Source organism: Pleuronectes platessa, chromosome 16 (genome assembly GCF_947347685.1).
Source record: "Pleuronectes platessa chromosome 16, fPlePla1.1, whole genome shotgun sequence".
NCBI classification, from domain to species: Eukaryota; Metazoa; Chordata; class Actinopteri; order Pleuronectiformes; family Pleuronectidae; genus Pleuronectes; species Pleuronectes platessa.
Window position 1 is genome coordinate 4,752,129 of NC_070641.1, and position 18,918 is coordinate 4,771,046.

Here is an 18,918-nt window from a genome sequence, read left to right on the forward strand (position 1 = left end):
AATACAGAAATATCTGTATATGTTTTACGTGTCTGATGTGGAATGTTAAAATTCTACATTTGCTGCTTGATCTTTTCTTATTTTCTCCGATTTTACTGTTTATCTTGGATAATACATTCTAACCCGAACCCTCTGTATGAACTTAATATTTTTATTTCATTCATAATAAACTTGTACTTATACTTTCATCTCTATATCCACATTTTTAGATTTAATTATTTATTGCTTTATTCACTGTAGTCTATTCTATTACATATATATTGTATTGCAATGTAATCTTGGAGCAAGCTGGCACAAGAGTTTAAGAAGAATTATACTACCTAGAATTATAAGTCCTATCTTTCATGTGTTTTTCCTATCGTTGTAGTTTGATATATATAATTAACATGTTATGTTATATATAAAATTGACATTATGTTATTTAGTATATATATTTATACGAATAGAACATAATGTTAATTTTATCTGAACACATACCTATAAATAGTAAAGCCATAGCAACGGATCTAGCTGTAGTCTCCTTTTTCTCAGCGTGTACGTTGTCACCCTCCGGTCCAGCAGGCGGCAGTAATGACCTGCATGCTTCGATATGTCCGCAAGCAAAACGCTCATTTCACCGAAGCAATATTTTTCTTTTCGGAAGAAGATCCCGACAAAGCGGCCCTATTTCTTTTCATCCAGAAAAAGTCGAAGAACCTGAAAAGCGACGATGTACGCCCGAACAAACACCGGCAGCGCACATGGAGACTTCCAGGATCGAAACGGAGTTAATTATGTGACATCGACAGAGACCTTCGGTCACTGCTCTCAATTGTTCTGGAAAAAGGATCCCAACGACTCCGGAGTAAGAAAGCCAGCTGCCACCAGCCTTAGCTAGCTCAAAGCTAGCTGCACCAGGCGGCTAACGGGGCTACATTTTTACAGAAAGTTTGGGGAATTATTACTTAAGCATGGCTGCTGAATTGGTTTAGCAACACCGGGTTATCTCAAGCCACAAGGTAGCCCTCGGAAGAGCTCATTTCTCTCTCTGCAAACAAGACCGTCGTCACGCTGAGTGGCTCTTGGCCTAGTTGACTATTAGCTTCCGAGCTAATCGGCTAGTGCTCATGAGCTCCTGCCCACTGTGTATCTATTACACCAGTTAAATGGTTTGGTGAAGTTTGCATTGGACATGTGCTGGTGTCTGGAACTAGGAAAGAGGTTTGGGTGAATGTGTTTTAATGAAGCCGAACATTACCGAGCCGATGCTATCACCAGGCAACTCTGCTTAGCTAACAACAGAGCAAACACGGCCAGCGGGTTTTCTTCCGAGCACAGCCGCGCGTATAAACGCCGGCCGGGAGCTGTGCGGAGGTCAGCTCCTGCACAGCGGTCCAGGGTTTTTTTTTTGAGCAGTGGGAGCAGAGGTGCACACACTCGGCCTGGGATATTGTTAGCGAACAGCGCAAAGTAAACACGGGCAGGCTGTCCCACAGGAAGCGGCGGCGGAAGACGCCCCGCGGAGGACTTTGAAAGAGCTCTTTGTGATGCCAGACTGTGCGGTTCATTCATGGTGGCTCTCATCTGCACACACACACACCCACACGTTCAGCTACACCTCCTTTCACTTGTTTATTTTTCTCCAGATTTGAATGTGAAACACCTGACAGGATACCTTTATATCGTCCACACGTGCAAGTCAAATTATTTTGATACAACTATGTGTTCGCACGGTGACGCTGACTCCCCGGGAAGTTGGCATCACTTTATTCAGGCCTTACTCTAAAACACTCGTTCTCCCTCTGTTATTTGTGTGTTTACTCACACTTACTGCATCGCTGAAAGGATAATTTAACATCAGGGATTTTAATTGTTATATGATCTAACTAGATAACATTTGTCAGTTGTGTCGGTCTCACACAGCTCAGCAATGGGAGATTCTGCATTGAAAGCCACACTTGAATTATAGGAGTAGTTCTTGTAGAGGAATTGCTGAGGGAGACAATGATGATCAGGTTCCTTAAGAGAGAGAATTCGCCCCTTTGGTCATCTTCAAAGTGTGGTTCCATAATTTTAAATATTTTTCACTCATCTCATACCTACATCACTTTGGCAGAAAGAGCTCAATTGTAACTTTGACAACATATTCACAGCATAAAATGCAAATGAAATGCAGGAATCCTGCAGGTTGTTAACACCGGCACACATTTTCGCAGGACACCCTAATTACCTGTTCGTACAGAACATAAGCCATATATGTTTATTTCAGCCGTTCTTGTGTGCACCTTTCCGATATTGCAGGAGGCCGTACGTCTCAGCCTTTTACCGAATGCCAGTGTCACTCAGAGATCTTATTAAAGTTGCGTTGCTCTGCATCATGAGCAGCGTCTCGTTATTTTGCCATCTGTATTATCAGGTTGCTTCTGTATGCCACATAAATGTTGTCGAATTGTCGAGTGGTTTTGTCTCAATCCAGCAATTTTAGTCGGTTGACAAAGTCATGAAGATTTATATAACATAATATGTAGTGTATATAATACTCAGTCCAACTTAAAGAGTTGTATTTGCAAAAGATACAGCAAAATGATGTGTGGAAAATATGGTGCTGTACAACTAACAAATTATATGAGGGAACATGAAGATATGTCAGAGCTCTGGCAGGAGTGGACCTCAGGGTGACACACTAGACTGCTGCTCCTCTGGATTTTTTTTTTTTTGAATACACAGTGGGTATACAGCTGATTGAATTGTGGGTCCTGATGAAGCATAGTGCGATGACTGCTTGATAGTTTAGACATGTAAGGACTGAGTTGCCTTTGAACTTGCATCGCATTCAGCAGAATACTTAAAGAGAACAACATTTCTATAGTCTGCCTTATGCAATATTAATATAAATAGGGGTTGGACGACAAATTCAAAATCTCATACCACTTCTTAAATCAGAAATAGTATTTTCCAAACACCGCTCGCTGCATCTTTGCACAGATTAATGACTTGATATTGTTCTCTGCTCTAAGCTGTCCCTTTTCTTCTCTCACAGCCGAGTTCGACCATCAGTTGGTGTGATCAGCTCCCGTCGTCCTCAGCAGCCCTCACCACCTCCAATCTGTCCGCAGCGTCACTGACCACCTCCAGTCTTTCCCTGGACTCCAGAGCACCAGCCCCTGCAACGACAACGGTGCCAGATGACATGGAATCAGACGAGAGGCCATACACCTGTGACATGTGCACCTGCGCCTACAAGCACGCCAGCTCCCTGCTCAACCACAAGCTCACACACAAGACAGGAGACTTCAGGTAGGAACTTGAGACTCAAAAGCCGTTTTCAGACATGAACTCTGGAAAGTGTCTGAATAGTTGTGTATGGACATTCTCTGGACTTTGCCTTTCACATATGGACACCGCTGCCAGAGACTAAGTCAGATGGGTTCAAAAAACAGTACTGGGGCAGACACCCAGGGTCATGCACAGTTCCCCAAGTGGTCTTCCCCGATGCAGAATGCTCAGCGCTGGGACATGGCCTCAGGGACCACGGACAGCTCCACTGCCCGAGCCAGACGGCTCACAGCCTGTCTAAAGTGTCATTAAGCCCGGGGCAGACTCCCAGGGAGCCATGCACAGCTCCACTAAGTCCGCTAACGATATTCATTTTGGGTCTTTTCATACACATTTTTTTATTTATTTATTTATTTATTTATTTATATATATATATATAAATATATATATTAGGGCTGCTCGATTAATCAAGATTTAATCGTGATTACGATTATGGGGTCAAACAATCTCCAAACTACTATAATCGAGTTGAAAAGATTATTTGGCATTTTTTTCCCAAAAATTCAGTCCTTCCCCCAAAGCATTCAGCGGCCCAGCTGGCTGGCTCTCACTCTCAAGCAGCAGTAAAGTGAAGGAGGCGAGTTGTGTGTGTGGTGATCGGCGGTGAAAAAAACAGTGCGAGTGGAAAAGCAGGGAGGGCAGCAGCAGACCATGAAGCGGCCGCGCCGCGCACCGCTATTCTCAAGCGCGCTCCCGCCTGGCTGTTCAGACCGGTCAGACCGGACCCGCATTTCTCCGCACCGGTCAGTCGGTCAGAGAGTGTTAGGGTTGCCATCATTAAGGGTTTGGAAACTGGGCACCGATATCCTGGTTTCACGGAGGAATAAGACACGCAGCCATCATCGGTGTTTACCGGAACCGGACGTGATTAAAAAAATAAAGCAGACTTCAGAATAAGGGCACAGATTAATAATCGTTTAAATAATCGTGATTCTGATATAGTCCAAAATAATCGTGATTATGATTTTTTCCATAATCGAGCAGCCCGAATATATGTAGATATATATTATTTTTTTTACAGGGTCTGTCAATAATTTACAGCTCCTCTCTGTGTCTGTCATTCGTGCCCCGCCATCTAATTCGGCATTCTGTCCATACATTGTCTAAATTTACAATTTCTGAAATTTTACCCTCTCTGAGATTACACATGTCTGATGACACTGTTTGTGTGTGAGTGTGTGTATGTATGGTTGTCTGGGTTTCAGAGAGAGAGAAGTAAGCAGCAGAGTCAGTGTGTGTGTGGTGCTGTTACCTTTCCTTCAAGTTCTGTAACTCTCATAGAGCAGCTGCACAATTCTTCAATAGTATTCTACTGCCAATGATAAATTGGGCCCCAGGACAAATGTGATCACTAAAAGCGGTTTCAACTTCACTAGCATTTTGTTGGTAGGGGCCACAAAATTGGACAGAGATGCAAGGAAAAGTTATTTATGAAAAATATGAATATGCAGAGTTAATTGCATGTCGGAAAGCTGCTGTAGATAGTCCAAATGAGAATTTTCTGCCCTCCAGCTTCCTATTATTTGGAATTGATGTCAATAAATCTGTGTTGTTGGAAAAGACACAGAACTCCAACCACCTCACTGTAAACCGAGAGCATCAGTTGAATGCCTGAAATGATTTAACATCTTTTCATCTTTTCTTCTCCAAACATCAGATGTGACTTTTGCAGCAAGCCCTACACCAACTACATGTCCCTACGCAACCATATGCGAATCCACGGCCAGAAGCGCTACATGTGCGACTTGTGCGGGAAGGCCTTCCGTTTGGCCCGGTACCTCCGTAACCACCAGAGGATCCACGATGACGGACCCAACCGCTTTGATTGTCCCTCTTGCTGTAAGAGCTACAGGACCATGCTGGAGCTGGCCCAGCATCGCTGCACCTCTGCTTCAACTAGCCAGGTGGGTGTGTGTGAGAATGTGCATGGAGAGGAGCGCATGATGCTTGGATGATGAGTGTGTTGGGCTGCGTAGATATTGGTTATGTCTGAATTTTTTTTTAAACCGTGCGAGAGTTTGTATTTTCTATCTCCATCAAATGTGATATTTGATTACAGGTTTTGTTTTGCTACATAAATGAGATCGATACAAAGTTTATGAATCCTTCTAGCAGAGAAGATGACCGAAATCTTTGCTTATAGCCTGCACTGAGCTAATCAACCGTTCCTCTAGGACTTATCTGACCTCTGCTCTTCTTTTATCTCACTCCTCTTCTATCAAGATGTTATTTTTAGGGATGTCCCGATCCGATATTGATATCGGAAATCAGTCCGATATCAGCCAAAAAAGTGAATATCGGATTTTATCGGACTGAATCTAAAAACTCCGATATAAGCGCTCCGATATAAGCTGTCCATTTACCGCTACAGGACTTCTATAATAGGTGACTCTGGTTTGATCACACTCCAACACAGTAGGTGGTAATGCCCCTTAATTAACGTTGGTGCCGGCCGCGGAAGAAGAGCGTCTCTGATCCAGCATGCACAGCCCACGTGATCACAACAACGACAACGTGTGTGCCTGCAGCAAGGTGTAGTGATGTCGGCTGTGTGGAAGTATTTCGCTCAATTGGATAGACCTACAACCAATCAGAGCAACGTAGTATGTGACGTATGCTAAGCAACGCATTGTGAGTTATTTACTAACCCGGGTTCACACCGGACGCTTCAGCGCAGCGCCAAGCCTTAAATAACAGCTGGCTCCCATCCACTCCCATGTTAAAACTTTGTGCCGGTCACACCGGAGGCTGAAGCACCGCGAGGCAGCCTTGGCGCAGCGCGGTGCTTCAGCCTCCGGTGTGACCGGCACAAAGCCGTGCAGCGATCTACTGGATCAACGGGTGATATTATTAGCGCTGCCCGGCGGTTCAGCGTCGCTTCAGTGTCCGTTGTGAACAGCCAAGCGCCGGGGCGATAGGGATTAGCGCGGTGCTCTGGCGTCGCCTCCACGTTCTGTGTTCCTCTTTCAAAATGAATGCGCTGTCGATGTCTTCTAAAACAGACTCAATGGCAGCATCTACACATCTCAGCTCGCCAGCGGCAGGCATGTTTGTTGAAAACGAATTCAACCCGAGGGCACTTTGGTGACGTGGTTGATTACGTCACCGTTGATCATCTGTCAATCATCGTATAAAGCCCGCCCTGACAATCTGATTGGCCCAGTCCGGCCATAATTTTTTCCCAATGGAGCGACCCCAGACCGAACTGCCCGACCAAATCTGTTGTGGGCGGGGCTAAATTCGTCTGGCATCCAGGCTATGACAAACTACCACGGGACAGCAAAAAGGCAATGGCCATAACAGAAAAGATAGCCCAGTTTATTGTGCTTGATGACCAGCCCCTGTCGGTGGTGAGTAATGTCGGGTTTAAACGCTTAATGGAGCACCTCGAACCTCGCTACATTATTCCTATAGTTTTTGTTGTTTTTGTCCCTGCCCACAGTTGTTTCCAACATATGCTGACAGTAGAAAAATAACTGAAGTGAACTTGAATTGTTTGCACTTTAAAATTTAATTTATTCTATTCAATTGTATAATGATGTTGGTAACCAGTGGTTTTTTTGCACTTTAAATATAACATTTTGTTTTCATTGGATTTGTTGAGGTAATACTCTTATGTTGAAGGTTAAAATTTATGTAACCAATTGGTTAATAATACATGGGTCAGTTTTTCCTATACCTACTGTTGCTGACTATTGTTTTCTGTTATATCACTACAACATCAGTAACAGTAACATCACTTTATCAAGCCTTTTCTAACATTCCACACAACAAAATAAGGAATAAATATATGTATGATTTGTGCCTATATCGTATCGTATTGATATCGGTATCGGCCAATACTCAAGGCTACAATATCGGTATCGTATCGGAAGTGAAAAAGTTGTATCGGGACATCCCTAGTTATTTTCATTCTACTTAAGACATTGTGCATACAACAAGTATTTTCTGTGGAAAGTTATAGTGGAGTAATGCCTCTCACTGTAGAATGTTTTTAAAAATGAAGTCTGCACAATTGAGTCCAGACAGATGTATGTTAATGTTGGACCATGCGAGTGCCCCCTGTGAAACTGAAGGCCCTCTCTGTTGATAAAGGGAAATTGCTCCAGCCTTAAATTGGCATCCAGATGGATAAGCTTAAAGGACCCATCGTATGCCCATTTTACCACAGTTGATATAGTTCGTTGGGGTCTTAATGAAATGTCTGTAACATATTTTGGTCAAAATACCACAAGGATCATTTAAAACAGCACCTTTTTACCCTGTCTAAAACAGCCCTCCTCAGATTGACCTGATTTGATTGCCCCGCCCCCCTCTCACCCCATCGTTTCTGACATAGAGGAACCACAACAAATCGCAGGAGTTGTTTTTGGGAGGGTAGACATGCCGGATACCCAAATGAACGTGTAGAAGCGCTACAAAATTGGAATTTCATAATATGTCCCCTTTTTAATGTTAAATCTTTTCACACTACACATACATGTTTTAGTGACATATGTTTTTAGATTACACATTAGCCGACCAAAGGACTTCACATTGAGTTCTGACACTGACCACACTTTTACCAGACTGCAGGCTTATTTGTTTGTCGGTTCTCCTTTGCTCAAGATAACATCATTCAGTTGTGGTTGTGTCTAGGGGTCTTTTTTCTTGGCCTCACTCCACAGACTGAAAGGGCAACACAAAGGGAGGTGTGGTTATTTTTTCCCATCAAGGCAACATCTTTTTAAACAGTTGTAGTTATATTCTGTATACTGTATGAACACTGTCTTTTATTCAAGAGGAAATGCTTTGTTTGTCTGGGGCTATTTTCAGTGAAGGACTAATGCACAATAAGAACTGTATACTAGGACCCTAGACTAATCCATTTTCCTTAAGAATAGTTTTTCCTATTAACAAAAGTAATTCATTGTAACAGTAACTTGCTCGAAATCCCAAGCACGTAAATTCCATGTATTGGTGTTGTGATGCACAACATACCCTTCCTTATGTGATGTTTCTACCGTAGCAGTGTTTAGATACAGCCTTTTCTTTCGGTTTGTCACTTTTCGGATGCAGATTTAGAATATTAATAACAAATATCTTGATTATATCGCCTTTTTCCTTCCCCAATTTTGAGTGTCCAGTTCCAGTCCCTCCCCTGCAGCTCTTGTCACTGTTAACTCTGTAGTTGGCCTGAGCACAGTGACAACAGGCACCAGCTCCTGCCAGTAAAGAGCTTCAGCGGGAGGGCCTGATATCTGCCACGCAACCTTTCTCACTTCGACCTCCCTTCCTGACATCCCACAAGCGGTCGGTATTTAAAAAAGGAAAACCAAAAAGATCTTTGTTCAGACAAGCGTTTAGGCTCCGTATTGGTTTTAATCCCTGTCCCTGACCTGAAAATGCATCTCACATAACACCCACATACAATGGGGATGTGCCTGCAGGTGTACACAGGAAGGACTGCATGGCACGCCCCACCCAATTCCCATTGGACACCGGAATTGTCGTACACTAATGCTTGTTCGCTGTCGTAGCAGCAGTGTTTAGAAACTTCTCTGTTTTGGCGGCTCTAAAATGTATGGATTCCATGCGTATCCATAGCAGAGAAGATGTGTTTAAAAAAAAAAAATTGGATTTAGCCTCAGTCTCCAGCTCTATATTGGGCGTGCTCTATATTCTCCAGTAAATACATGTTACCGGTGTAGTAGAGGAGGTCTGGGGATGTTGTGTGTCGGCCAAGAGGGGATACACGTCTTGTGCTGTGTGGTTGCTTCTTAAGTAGCTGCTAAAGGATTTGAATCTTTCAATGTTTGGGTGGACATTAGGCAGCTCTAACATCAGCTTGTTCTGCTTGACAATAGTGATCAGCAGTGAAACATCATGCAACCTACAAAAAAGAACTAGGAGCCTTTGAAAGTTAAATCCTGCATCCAGAATAATCCACTTTGGGTACCACTAGGGATGCACAATATTACTAAAACATGCAATAACCTTGTTTAATATCGCAATGACGATGTGACAGCCCAGCCACAGCGCCACAATGTCCGGGGCAGACACCAGGGATTCATGCACAGCTCCACTAAGTCTACTTACAGTGTTAATTTGGGGTCTTTTCCTACTTTTTTACACTTTTTGGCAGCTCTGTCTGTAATTGACTGCTCCTCTCTGTGACTCTACCGACCTCGCCGCCATCTCCTCCAGGTTAACAAAAACACCAGGAACAGAACATGGATAGAACATAAATCTGAATTCATGAGGTTTTTATAAAGATCAGCCCCCGTTGTGAGTGTTAAGAAAAGAACAGAGGATCAGAATCTCTTGACCAGCGGAGTAATGCGCCTTGATGCTGCCCAGGAGGGCCATAATGTGTGTATGTGAGCACACAGCGGATAGCGCTGTAAATACTGCTGTATAAAGATATACAATGCAGCAATTGAGCTTAACACCAACCTAGTGATCTCTTAAATTATGACAAGATTGTAAGAAATTGATCATTATGAAACTGTACTCAACTGTAAGTCTGAGGTGGCCTTCTGGTTCTCAATTAACTGTATGAAAAGTGAGAGCAAACGTAAGCTAAATGCATTGTTGTAATGTAAGTAGTCTGTTCTCTCAGATGTATCTTCACAGTGCGGCAGAGCGGTCAGGCTGTACCTATCATCATTCTGCTGTAACACAACGGCTAGGTGGATTTTCTGTGACTGTTTTACACTTACCTTGGGAAGTGCTTAGTGATCGACATTTAACAGATTAATTTGCGTCAAAGAGAACCGCACAAATCCAAGTCCTCCGTACAACTTGACCATTTTCAGGCCGAAGGTTGTTGATGTAACAGTAAAAGGTGGAAAGCAGAAGGGAAGTAGAGTGTCATGCTCTTGCCCACAGCCTGCATCCTGTAAGTCAAACTGATGCAGGTAATGCTGACTTCACTGAACGGATGTGATGGTGTTTGGAGTGCGTTGTCTATTGCAAACCATTTACTCTAGTTTTGTACTCTACCTAAGTTACCGTTCCTAAAACCAGTCTGGTCATCTCCTGTGACCTCACCTACAAGGCGCCTCCATCCACAGAGCGGCTGCCTTCTTCTTGGATTTGGCTCCACCATGAGTGAAAACTCTAGAGACTGTTGTGTGTATGAAAATACCTGGAGATCAGCAGTTTCAGAAACCTTAAACAAGCCCGTATGGGACCGTCAATCACACAAGTCACTGAGTTCACATTTTTGAACCAGCAGTAAAAGGCTGCTACATGATTGGACGATTACACAAATAAGCAAGTTTAAACCGATGTTTCTAATAAAGTGCTTGGAGCGTGCGCAGAGATAAATAACAGTAGAATGACTTTCAGCAGTCCTTATTGTGTAGAGGATAAACAGTGTAAAACCTGACTTATAGGGAGGATAATCTTTATCCTTAATTGTTCTTGACAAATTAGTGACAGCAGTGCTGTTTATACACTAGGAAATGCTTTTCTATTTTTTTTTTTACACTTTTTATGTTTTCAAATTATATTTGAACTTGTTATTGCTTCTGTTGTAACCTTGATGTGGTCCACTTTTGGGGAGTGCGAGTGCATATGCATGTATGGCAAGGTGTGTTTGGCATTGTTTGCTTTGATGAAATGTGCATGTGACATGTTGTAGCTGATTTTTCTGGACACTCCCTTCTCCAGCTACAGTTTTTTACAAGCAGCCTGCTTGGCAGAGCGTGTCTCAGAGTTAGACCAGGGTCAGGGTAGTGTAGGCAAAGGATCAGGGTTAAGATATGAGAAAATGGATACAATTCAGTTTATTTTCCTCACAAGTATAGTAATCCAATTATGTGTGCGTGTGTCTGTGTGTGTGCGTGCGCTTGTGTCTGTGTGTGCGTGGGGTTGGTTCATAAGAACCGGTTCAACTGCCCGTCCTGCTTTAAGAGCTACCGAACCATGCTGGACCTGGCCCAGCACCGCTGCAGCGCCGCGGCCAAAAACCAGGTTGGTGTGAGCATGAGCAAGCGAGCGAGCGTGTGTGTGTGTCGTGCGTGTTTTGTGTGAGGCAGAGTCAGTTGTTTGAGGTTTAGCAGTGAGGAAGGGCCAACTTGTACAAGTTTTGGATGTGGTGGTCACATAAAAAATTTGATTAACTGGTGAACAGTTGATTGTATCTGCCATGTAACTGTTTTCAACCTCTTTTCCAACCTGGCTGTTGAACATGAAATCAGTATGACAAATTTTGGAAACTTTTTGTTTCAGTGTCTCTACAGTGGTGGCAAACACAGACGATCATGACTGATCACTGTTGTCCGACCATTACATCTAAAATTCCATGCACTTACATTTGGAAGTTATTAAAGCTCATCAGAATTAGGAAAATGTTACATCCCTTAACGGTGGGACTCATTTTTTTACCACCAGGATGAAAGCTACATGGCAACATTCTTGACATGCGTTGTGATTTGATCTTAGTAGTTATTAGTAGTAATTTATTTGTGCATTTTAAAACATTAGACCACAAGGAAAGGTCAAATATTCCATTTCAGGAGATACAAATTCAGCAGCATCTTTGTTATAGTGTAAAGTTTATGGTCACAAAAAATCTAACATTTGGACTACCACTTAAGATATAAGCAGGTCATAGGTCAATGTAAAAGTCCTGCGAGCTAAATGTAATAAAGTCAAGCACTGACATAATAAAGTTAAATAAATAGCTGTTCTAAATAGTCAAATGAATCAAACATTGGGGCTTTTATTTTGAAAAGCTTCTGGTCAAGAATGGGACAGATCGCAACAGTTAGCTCTCCGGTTCTCTTGATTATCCTAACAGTCTACCTACCTCAATTTAAATTTTATAGTAAAAAACTTTCCAGAATCAGCCAAGTGAATTTAAAATTGAATCTATAATCTAAAAATGCTATTCTTAATTGAATTCTCAGTGGTGGTCGTTTGAGGCCACAGCTAATTTTTGCACAAATTCCCCTCGGTGGGTTAGGTCACCCCTGGCCAGAAGGAACAGCTTTAGATGAAGCTTTAAAACAAGTGCAGACTTGTTTTAAAGCTATTTAATATTTAGTATTTAATACTGAAACGGATTAAGTCCAGTGAATACAGTGGGTGACAAGATTGACAGTTAAAAAATTCTTGTTGATTGTTTAATGTGTGGTAAAAGGACTTCCTACTTCAACTTGAACTTGTCCTTATGAAAGGCAGTCCCAGATAACTACAACGGCACATTGTTTTATTTTTACTTCCAAGTCAGTGTTCCTCTCATTTCATTTAATATCTCCCATTGTCTCACGGGGCTCCCAAATTATAAACATCCCCGACATGAATGATGGTCTGAACTACGTCCAAAGTTGTAGAGAACCCCTTCCCCCCCCCACCCTCCCACTGAGTTTGAAGCATGAATTTCCAAGTGTGAAACTTAGATGTTTCATGTAGCAGTAGAAGGTTAGGTTAAACTCGCTTAGAAATGGTTTTATTCTCTCTTTCAGGGACAGGTAGACAGGGCAAGCATCTTCTGTAGTTGTCATGGTTACAGAAGAGGCTATGGTTTGTAGATGTGGTCATTAGGTAAATATTTGTGAGTGTATTTGTGTGTGTGTATGCGTGTACAATTTGATCACTCCATCCTGTCATATTAATAGTTTTAAAGAAGTGAGGGTAGTGATAATGAGACTGAATCTCGCACCTCAGACATTTGCACTGAACAAAAGAGGAGATTGAAGGATCTGATGCATTGTGGAGGAAAACAACAGGTCATTACATTCATCTGTCACGTCTCCTCCGCGCTATCAGATGTGTGTGTGTATTTCTGCTTTGAATGTTGCATAAAGCTGTGAGCAAATCTGTTAACGCCCCTCTTCCTCCTGTCTTTCGCCCTTCACCCTGTCCCTCCATCCAGTCTGGCAGTCGCCGGTCCAATTTCCCCGCCACTCCTCGCCGTCAGCAGCAGCGGCAGAACAATGCTAACGCCATGATGCAACAGCAGCATGGAGGACACGGTCGGCAGGAATCTCTTCCCTCCCACTGCGTGTCACCAATGTCTCAGGGCGGGCAAGGCGGCAACGTGGCCAGCCAGTCCATACCCGACCCCCACCAGGTAAGGAGGAGAAATCTGGTCACATGGGCAACACAAGCAATGAATAATCATTACCAGCTGTATGATATTTGCAGTCACTTTGAGAGGGTGTGTTGATCTGTGTGTTCCCAGCAGGGCCGTCCCAGTTCAGTGTCCTCCCAGAGCAGCCAGCAGAGCATGAGGAGCTCGTCCTCCAACAAACACGTCTCCTCCTCTAGCGCCGCCCCATCCTCCTCTTACTCCCTGCTCCAGCCCCTGGTGCCTGAGGTAAAGGAGATGAGCTTGGGATACACTAGGCTGAGCGCCAACCCTATGGTAGGAGAGAGAACCGCCACACACCCGCCACCCACTGTCTGCTGGCTAGCTGCCTTCTCCCTGTCTGCCTACTAACATCAGGAGAGAGAGGGACTAATGTTTCAGTGCTGTCTGTGTCCACTGGGACTCTGTCCTCCAGCTAACCCTTCTTCAGAAAACTGCTTTGTTCCGTAGGGAGGCCTGGTGGACACAGAACTAAATCTCTGGGTTTTGGTCTGTTGTTTTTTAATTCAAAGCATTTTGAGCAAAATGCCTTCGTTTTTTGGGGGGGAAGTTCAAAAAGACTAATAGAGTGGGGTTCGCTGTGCAAAGAAATCCTAGTGTTGGTGTGCATCATTTACGTGCGGCATACATTGAAACTAGCCAATAGTCAAGTGTCAGGCAACAAATACATCTCTTTATTTTAAATCCCCTGTTCCCTGATTAAATTGTTTGGCAACAAGCTTTTCACTTGGATAAGCAGGGAAATGCTGCAGCCAAGTTCAGGAGAGATGCGCTTCAACAAACAGGCTGGAATAAACAGAGCTAAGATAATCTTTAAGAAGCCTAAAACTACCATCAGCTAATGTCAGGTGAGTGGTAGTGATGCTGGTAGTAATACCATAGTGATATAGTAGTGGCCATCAAATTGACTAAATGAGGCAATACACAAATTTTCTCCACTTAAATGGAAAGAGAATCAGCCACTGAATGGTCACACCACTGACATCAGACACCTTCCTGTCAACTAACCAATCAGTGACAGGTAGAATCTGCCCATGTAGGTGATGACCACAGGATGTATGTATGTATGTCATACAAACCTAATTTGGAAAGTGAACCCACGTAAGTGGATCAAATGTAACAAAGACATGAAGCTTGGTTCAAACCTTGGTCTGAACTTTCAGGTGAGAGAACGCTATTAGACAAAAAAATGTGTAGAACTAAGAAGAAAAAAGGCCCGACTGAGGATAGAGCTCGAACATGTTCTCCGACATTTCTCTGATTGGCCAGAAAATAAAACCAGCAGACTAAAATCCACTTGATGAGGTCATTCCTTACGTTGGGCTCTAAACTGTTGATGGACCCTGGCGGTAGGAAGCTCTCTCACTCTACTAACCGGGGGCTGTGCTGTTAGCGTAGATCTTTCTTTCACTCTTTCCCACTAATCATTCACTCAGCTTGTGTTGCACATCTCAATGTTGTGTGTGTGGGGCTGCACATGTTTCACATCTCACAAAATTTGACTCTTTGTCATTCACATTGTCTTCTATGGTTTAACACTCAATACGCATCATGGTTACTTTCATAATTGTGTTCTACAGGTACTTTTGTAAATGTAAATAAATGTCTATGGTGATGTAGAGTTATCTGAAAGGTAGATAGGATTGTGATGTTTTTGTCATTGTTTCATCCTTGATTTAGATATCAGTCATTTTATATTAGGAATCTGTCAAATCCAAGTCTTGAACTGATACAAATATATTCAAAGTTAGAAACCTCAACCCCAGCTGACAAACAGCAAAATAATGTTGGTCTGTGTAAAGAAAGTATTGTCTGCATCACAACTTTGAAATGTAGCCATTTATAAATTGTTGAACAAAATAAAGTGTAAAATCACTGCACATTAACATTAACCATCATACCATTGTCTCTGGGTAGAGCAGGACCACATCTGGAAGTTATTGGATATTGAACTATCAAATTACAGTATCGTCCTTTTTTTTACTAAATGAACGGTCTTAGACAATTATTGTGCCAGTTCACCTCCAGATTTGTCTGATTACCTGTTCAACATTTAAACCATCTTCCTTCATTTCCTCGTGTGTAAATGTGCAGACAACAATCCTGAACATTTGATTTTACATGTTTTTCTGAACTCATCTTAACCTTATTCATCCAAATTGAATAGGTTAGTTAGTTTATTTTATTTAATCTGAAAAGACACCGCACTGACTGTTTTCTTTTTTCTTTCTTTCCTACCTTCCCTCCCTCCCCCACCTCCCTCTCCCACAGCCGAAGCACCAGGACACTTTCTCTCTGGCCCCCCAGCGGCCCCTCACCACCATCAACCCCATTGGCCACTCCCTTCATCCGAACGGAGCGCCCACACTCAAGCCTTCCCCCGTGCCACGCACCATCCAGGCCATGCCCTGGGAGCAGCGCTCCCTCTACAATCAATGAGACCTCCACCCCTACCCATCCCCTTCACTTCGCATCTGCCGCCACCCCCTCTTCGTCCCCACCCATTTCGGATCCAGCATCAAGGACGGAGGACTCCAGAGGCGCCCCCTCCTCCACCTCGCCCCTCCTTTTGGAACGTTATGTTTGGGATCAGGGACGGGCACTATTGAGAACTAGTTAAGATTGATAACCAAGTAGTTAGGTTAAAAATGTGTTGCCTTGACCCTTATGTATGATCTATGCCATGTACTGGATATAAGTTAAAATGTCCCCTAATCTGTCCTCTCACTGAGAATTTATCCTCCCCCCCACTCTAGCTATGAAAATATCTATCCTCCCCATTATGAATAGTGTCTCCCCTCACCCCCCACTCTCCTTATCCATATGTTAAAAGAAACAAGAGGCTATTTTTTATCAACAGTCTGTTCCAAGCCCTGAGCCCTGAAGTTGTCAAAGTAAATGTGACAAAATTCTCCATTTCAGTTTGATATGTTTCCGAACATAAAACCCAACTTTTTGCTAAAGGAGGCTTCTGGAAAGTAAAGGGAAAGGGGGAAACAAACTTTTTTTTAAACGTACCCCTTCAACATGCTCCAGAATGAACTTTGTGTATATTGTGCGTTAGGAGGTTTCATGGCGATTTCAAAAAGTCGTTTCTGTTCTGTTTGACGTTACAGCACCCACACCTCTCATCTCTGAGCACCAGGCAACAGCGAGGACCACAACTATTGTTCAGCAAAGCATTTTGGGAAAAGTACATTTTGTGCAGCTGGGCTTCTGTGTTGTGAAGTGAACTGAAGCCCCGCTGTCGGAAAAGGACGTGTTCACTACGCAGCCACAGAATAAGGACAGTGTGGTGCGGTGACCTTCTTTCAACACACAAGTGAAAGTTCACTTTTCCTAAATGTGCACCTGAGTGGTGGCGCGTTGTTAGTGTAGTTTTACTGACTGTTGGCTGGGAATCAAATCTAGAAGAAACAGTACAGGTCTCCATCCTTTCTGTTCCAAACTCACCGTTAACATGTGTTCCTTTCACTTTAAAGCACTTGAAGACAAGTGCTGTTTAATTATTACTGTTACTGTCTCTGCCACCCATCCCCTCCCTCTGTCTAGAGCTCTGTGTAACATTGCCTCACATCCTGCCCTCATCACAACTCACTGACATGATCTTCGGCAGGGATGTCTCAGTGTGGAAATCTTCCCATTGGGTAATAAAATCATGCAAACTGGTGTTACTGGTTACACCGGACATTTAACAGGAAATGGCTCGGTGTGTACAGCATTTTCTGAGTGCGATCTGTAATGTCAGATATCTCTGCAGGCAGCCTCAGTCTTCTGCTTGCACATGAAGATGTGTGCAGTGTTAAATTATCTAGACTGTGGCCATCATGACTAAAAGATCTTGAAGAAACAAAAAATCCAACGTCTTATTTAACTTTAAACCCCAAATCTTTACAACCCCCGTCGGTCAGCTCTCCTCAAGTTCCTCGCGTTGTGACTCTTCTGTAGAGCGACACGACGCGACCTGAACCTGACGGGACAAAAGACCTGTCGGGCTTTGTAGCTACTTGGTCAGGTCGGACAGACACTTTCTATTATTAACTGCAGCGTCACACTAAGTATTGATAATTAGTGACGTGGGAGCTTCCACTGACGCACAAAAAAAATGAATTAGTAGTGGCCACTGAGGGAGTTCTGTATTCGGAATGTGCCTGAACACTGTAACCAGTAACACCGATTACCACGGCAGCCCTTATCGCTGGTGACTTGGCAGCAGAACTGGTGCCTGGTTTGTTTCCGTAACATGGCTGTCAGTGTGGAAGCTACAGTGGTTAATGGGACAGAATGTTGGCAGCTCTGGACATCACTCCCACCCTCACCCCAGCCTCACCCCTGCTCCGACATGTCCTCCAGTGTTGCTTTTCTTGTAGAGAACGTCATGCCTGCATCTCACTGTTCCTGGTATGGATTTAGTTTACACCTACCTGCAGGGTGTTTCAATAAGCAGCCAGTCGTAGTTGGCCGGATGAATCCAAATTCGCCCTAAAGTGTTTTGTAAACAGTTGTTTTGATGAATAACAGTTTAAACATGGATCCCATAGGTAGCTATGTTAGGTTTTGCTTGCTAACACGGTGCTCATTGAAATACCCACAATTCTACTGACATTGTATTTTCTCTTTTAAAAGTTGTTTCTATTTTTATTCATGACATGTTTTCATTGTTGCTTTTCTCTCTCCTTGTAAAGTGTCTTTGAGTATTTAGAAAAGTGCTATACAAATAAAATGTTTTATCATTATCTCCACCAGTGCTGCTTGTCCACAACTTACAGTCCTAAGGGCTGCAACTAATGATTCATTTTGTATTTATTAATTGGACTTTATTATCTGCATTTGTTTAGCCCACAACGTGACAGACAGTGGTGAGATATCCATTGTTGATCTTTTCATTGTATTAGAATCACAGACACAATGTGATGAATCAAATCGCTTCACTTCCTGAGGAGAAAAGAGCCAAACATGGTTGTTCTGAACCATCAGGTAAACTACAATGGCACATACCGCTGCGAAGACCTAACATCCCCCTTCATGAATCCACATTTAAATTCACTACTTCTTGATTTGGGGGGGGATCTGCACCAAATTGCATCATGTTTATGCTTTTTTTTTAATTATTTAATGAAACATAATTCATTAAACTATAAAGTTTTCATCTATTCAACATGGTACTTTGATTAGTATTCTGAGAAAGTTTGAGAACTTGATAGTTTCAGGAACAACAATGCTCCTTTTTTAAGCTAATAGGACAAGATGGTGAATATGCATTTTTAAAAGGATAGTTAACCCAAAAATGTAGATTCATCATTATCTACCCACCACTATGTCGAGGGAGGGGTGGGTGAAGTGTTTGAGTACACAGAACACTAATGGAGTTTCAGGGGTAAACAGCGTTGGGGCCAAATCCAATACAGTTTAATTATCTGATAACTGATTCTTCAAACATACAAAAAAAAATAAAAAATGCCACATGCGGTGTCATCTAATTGTTCACGAGCCCCAATATTCAAACTCAACTCAAACTGTCA

General features: G+C 42.9%; 1 protein-coding gene across 2 annotated transcripts; it reads left to right on the forward strand.

The window, feature by feature from the left end:
* The first annotated feature begins 604 nt into the window (after positions 1 to 604).
* LOC128458543 (zinc finger protein 646) lies at positions 605 to 18,132 on the forward strand. Of its 2 annotated transcripts, none has more exons than XM_053443414.1 (6): positions 605 to 844; positions 3,020 to 3,276; positions 4,973 to 5,219; positions 13,181 to 13,378; positions 13,490 to 13,672; positions 15,668 to 18,132. In XM_053443414.1, exons 1-6 carry the CDS (start codon positions 710 to 712, stop codon positions 15,833 to 15,835), a joined length of 1,188 nt encoding a protein of 395 aa, XP_053299389.1. In that variant the 5' UTR covers positions 605 to 709; the 3' UTR covers positions 15,836 to 18,132. The 2 variants fall into 2 exon arrangements, with proteins under 2 accessions (XP_053299389.1, XP_053299390.1); XM_053443415.1 differs by having other exon boundaries at positions 13,493 to 13,672.
* The last annotated feature ends 786 nt before the right edge of the window (positions 18,133 to 18,918 follow it).

Excerpts from the sequence above, each read along its gene's own strand:
- LOC128458543 (XM_053443414.1), top strand. The coding sequence starts at position 710 with ATGTACGCCCGAACAAACACCGGCAGCGCACATGGAGACTTCCAGGAT. Across the intron at positions 3,277-4,972 it reads CACAAGACAGGAGACTTCAG|ATGTGACTTTTGCAGCAAGC; the intron begins GTAGGAACTTGA and ends TCCAAACATCAG. Across the intron at positions 13,379-13,489 it reads CCATACCCGACCCCCACCAG|CAGGGCCGTCCCAGTTCAGT; the intron begins GTAAGGAGGAGA and ends GTGTGTTCCCAG.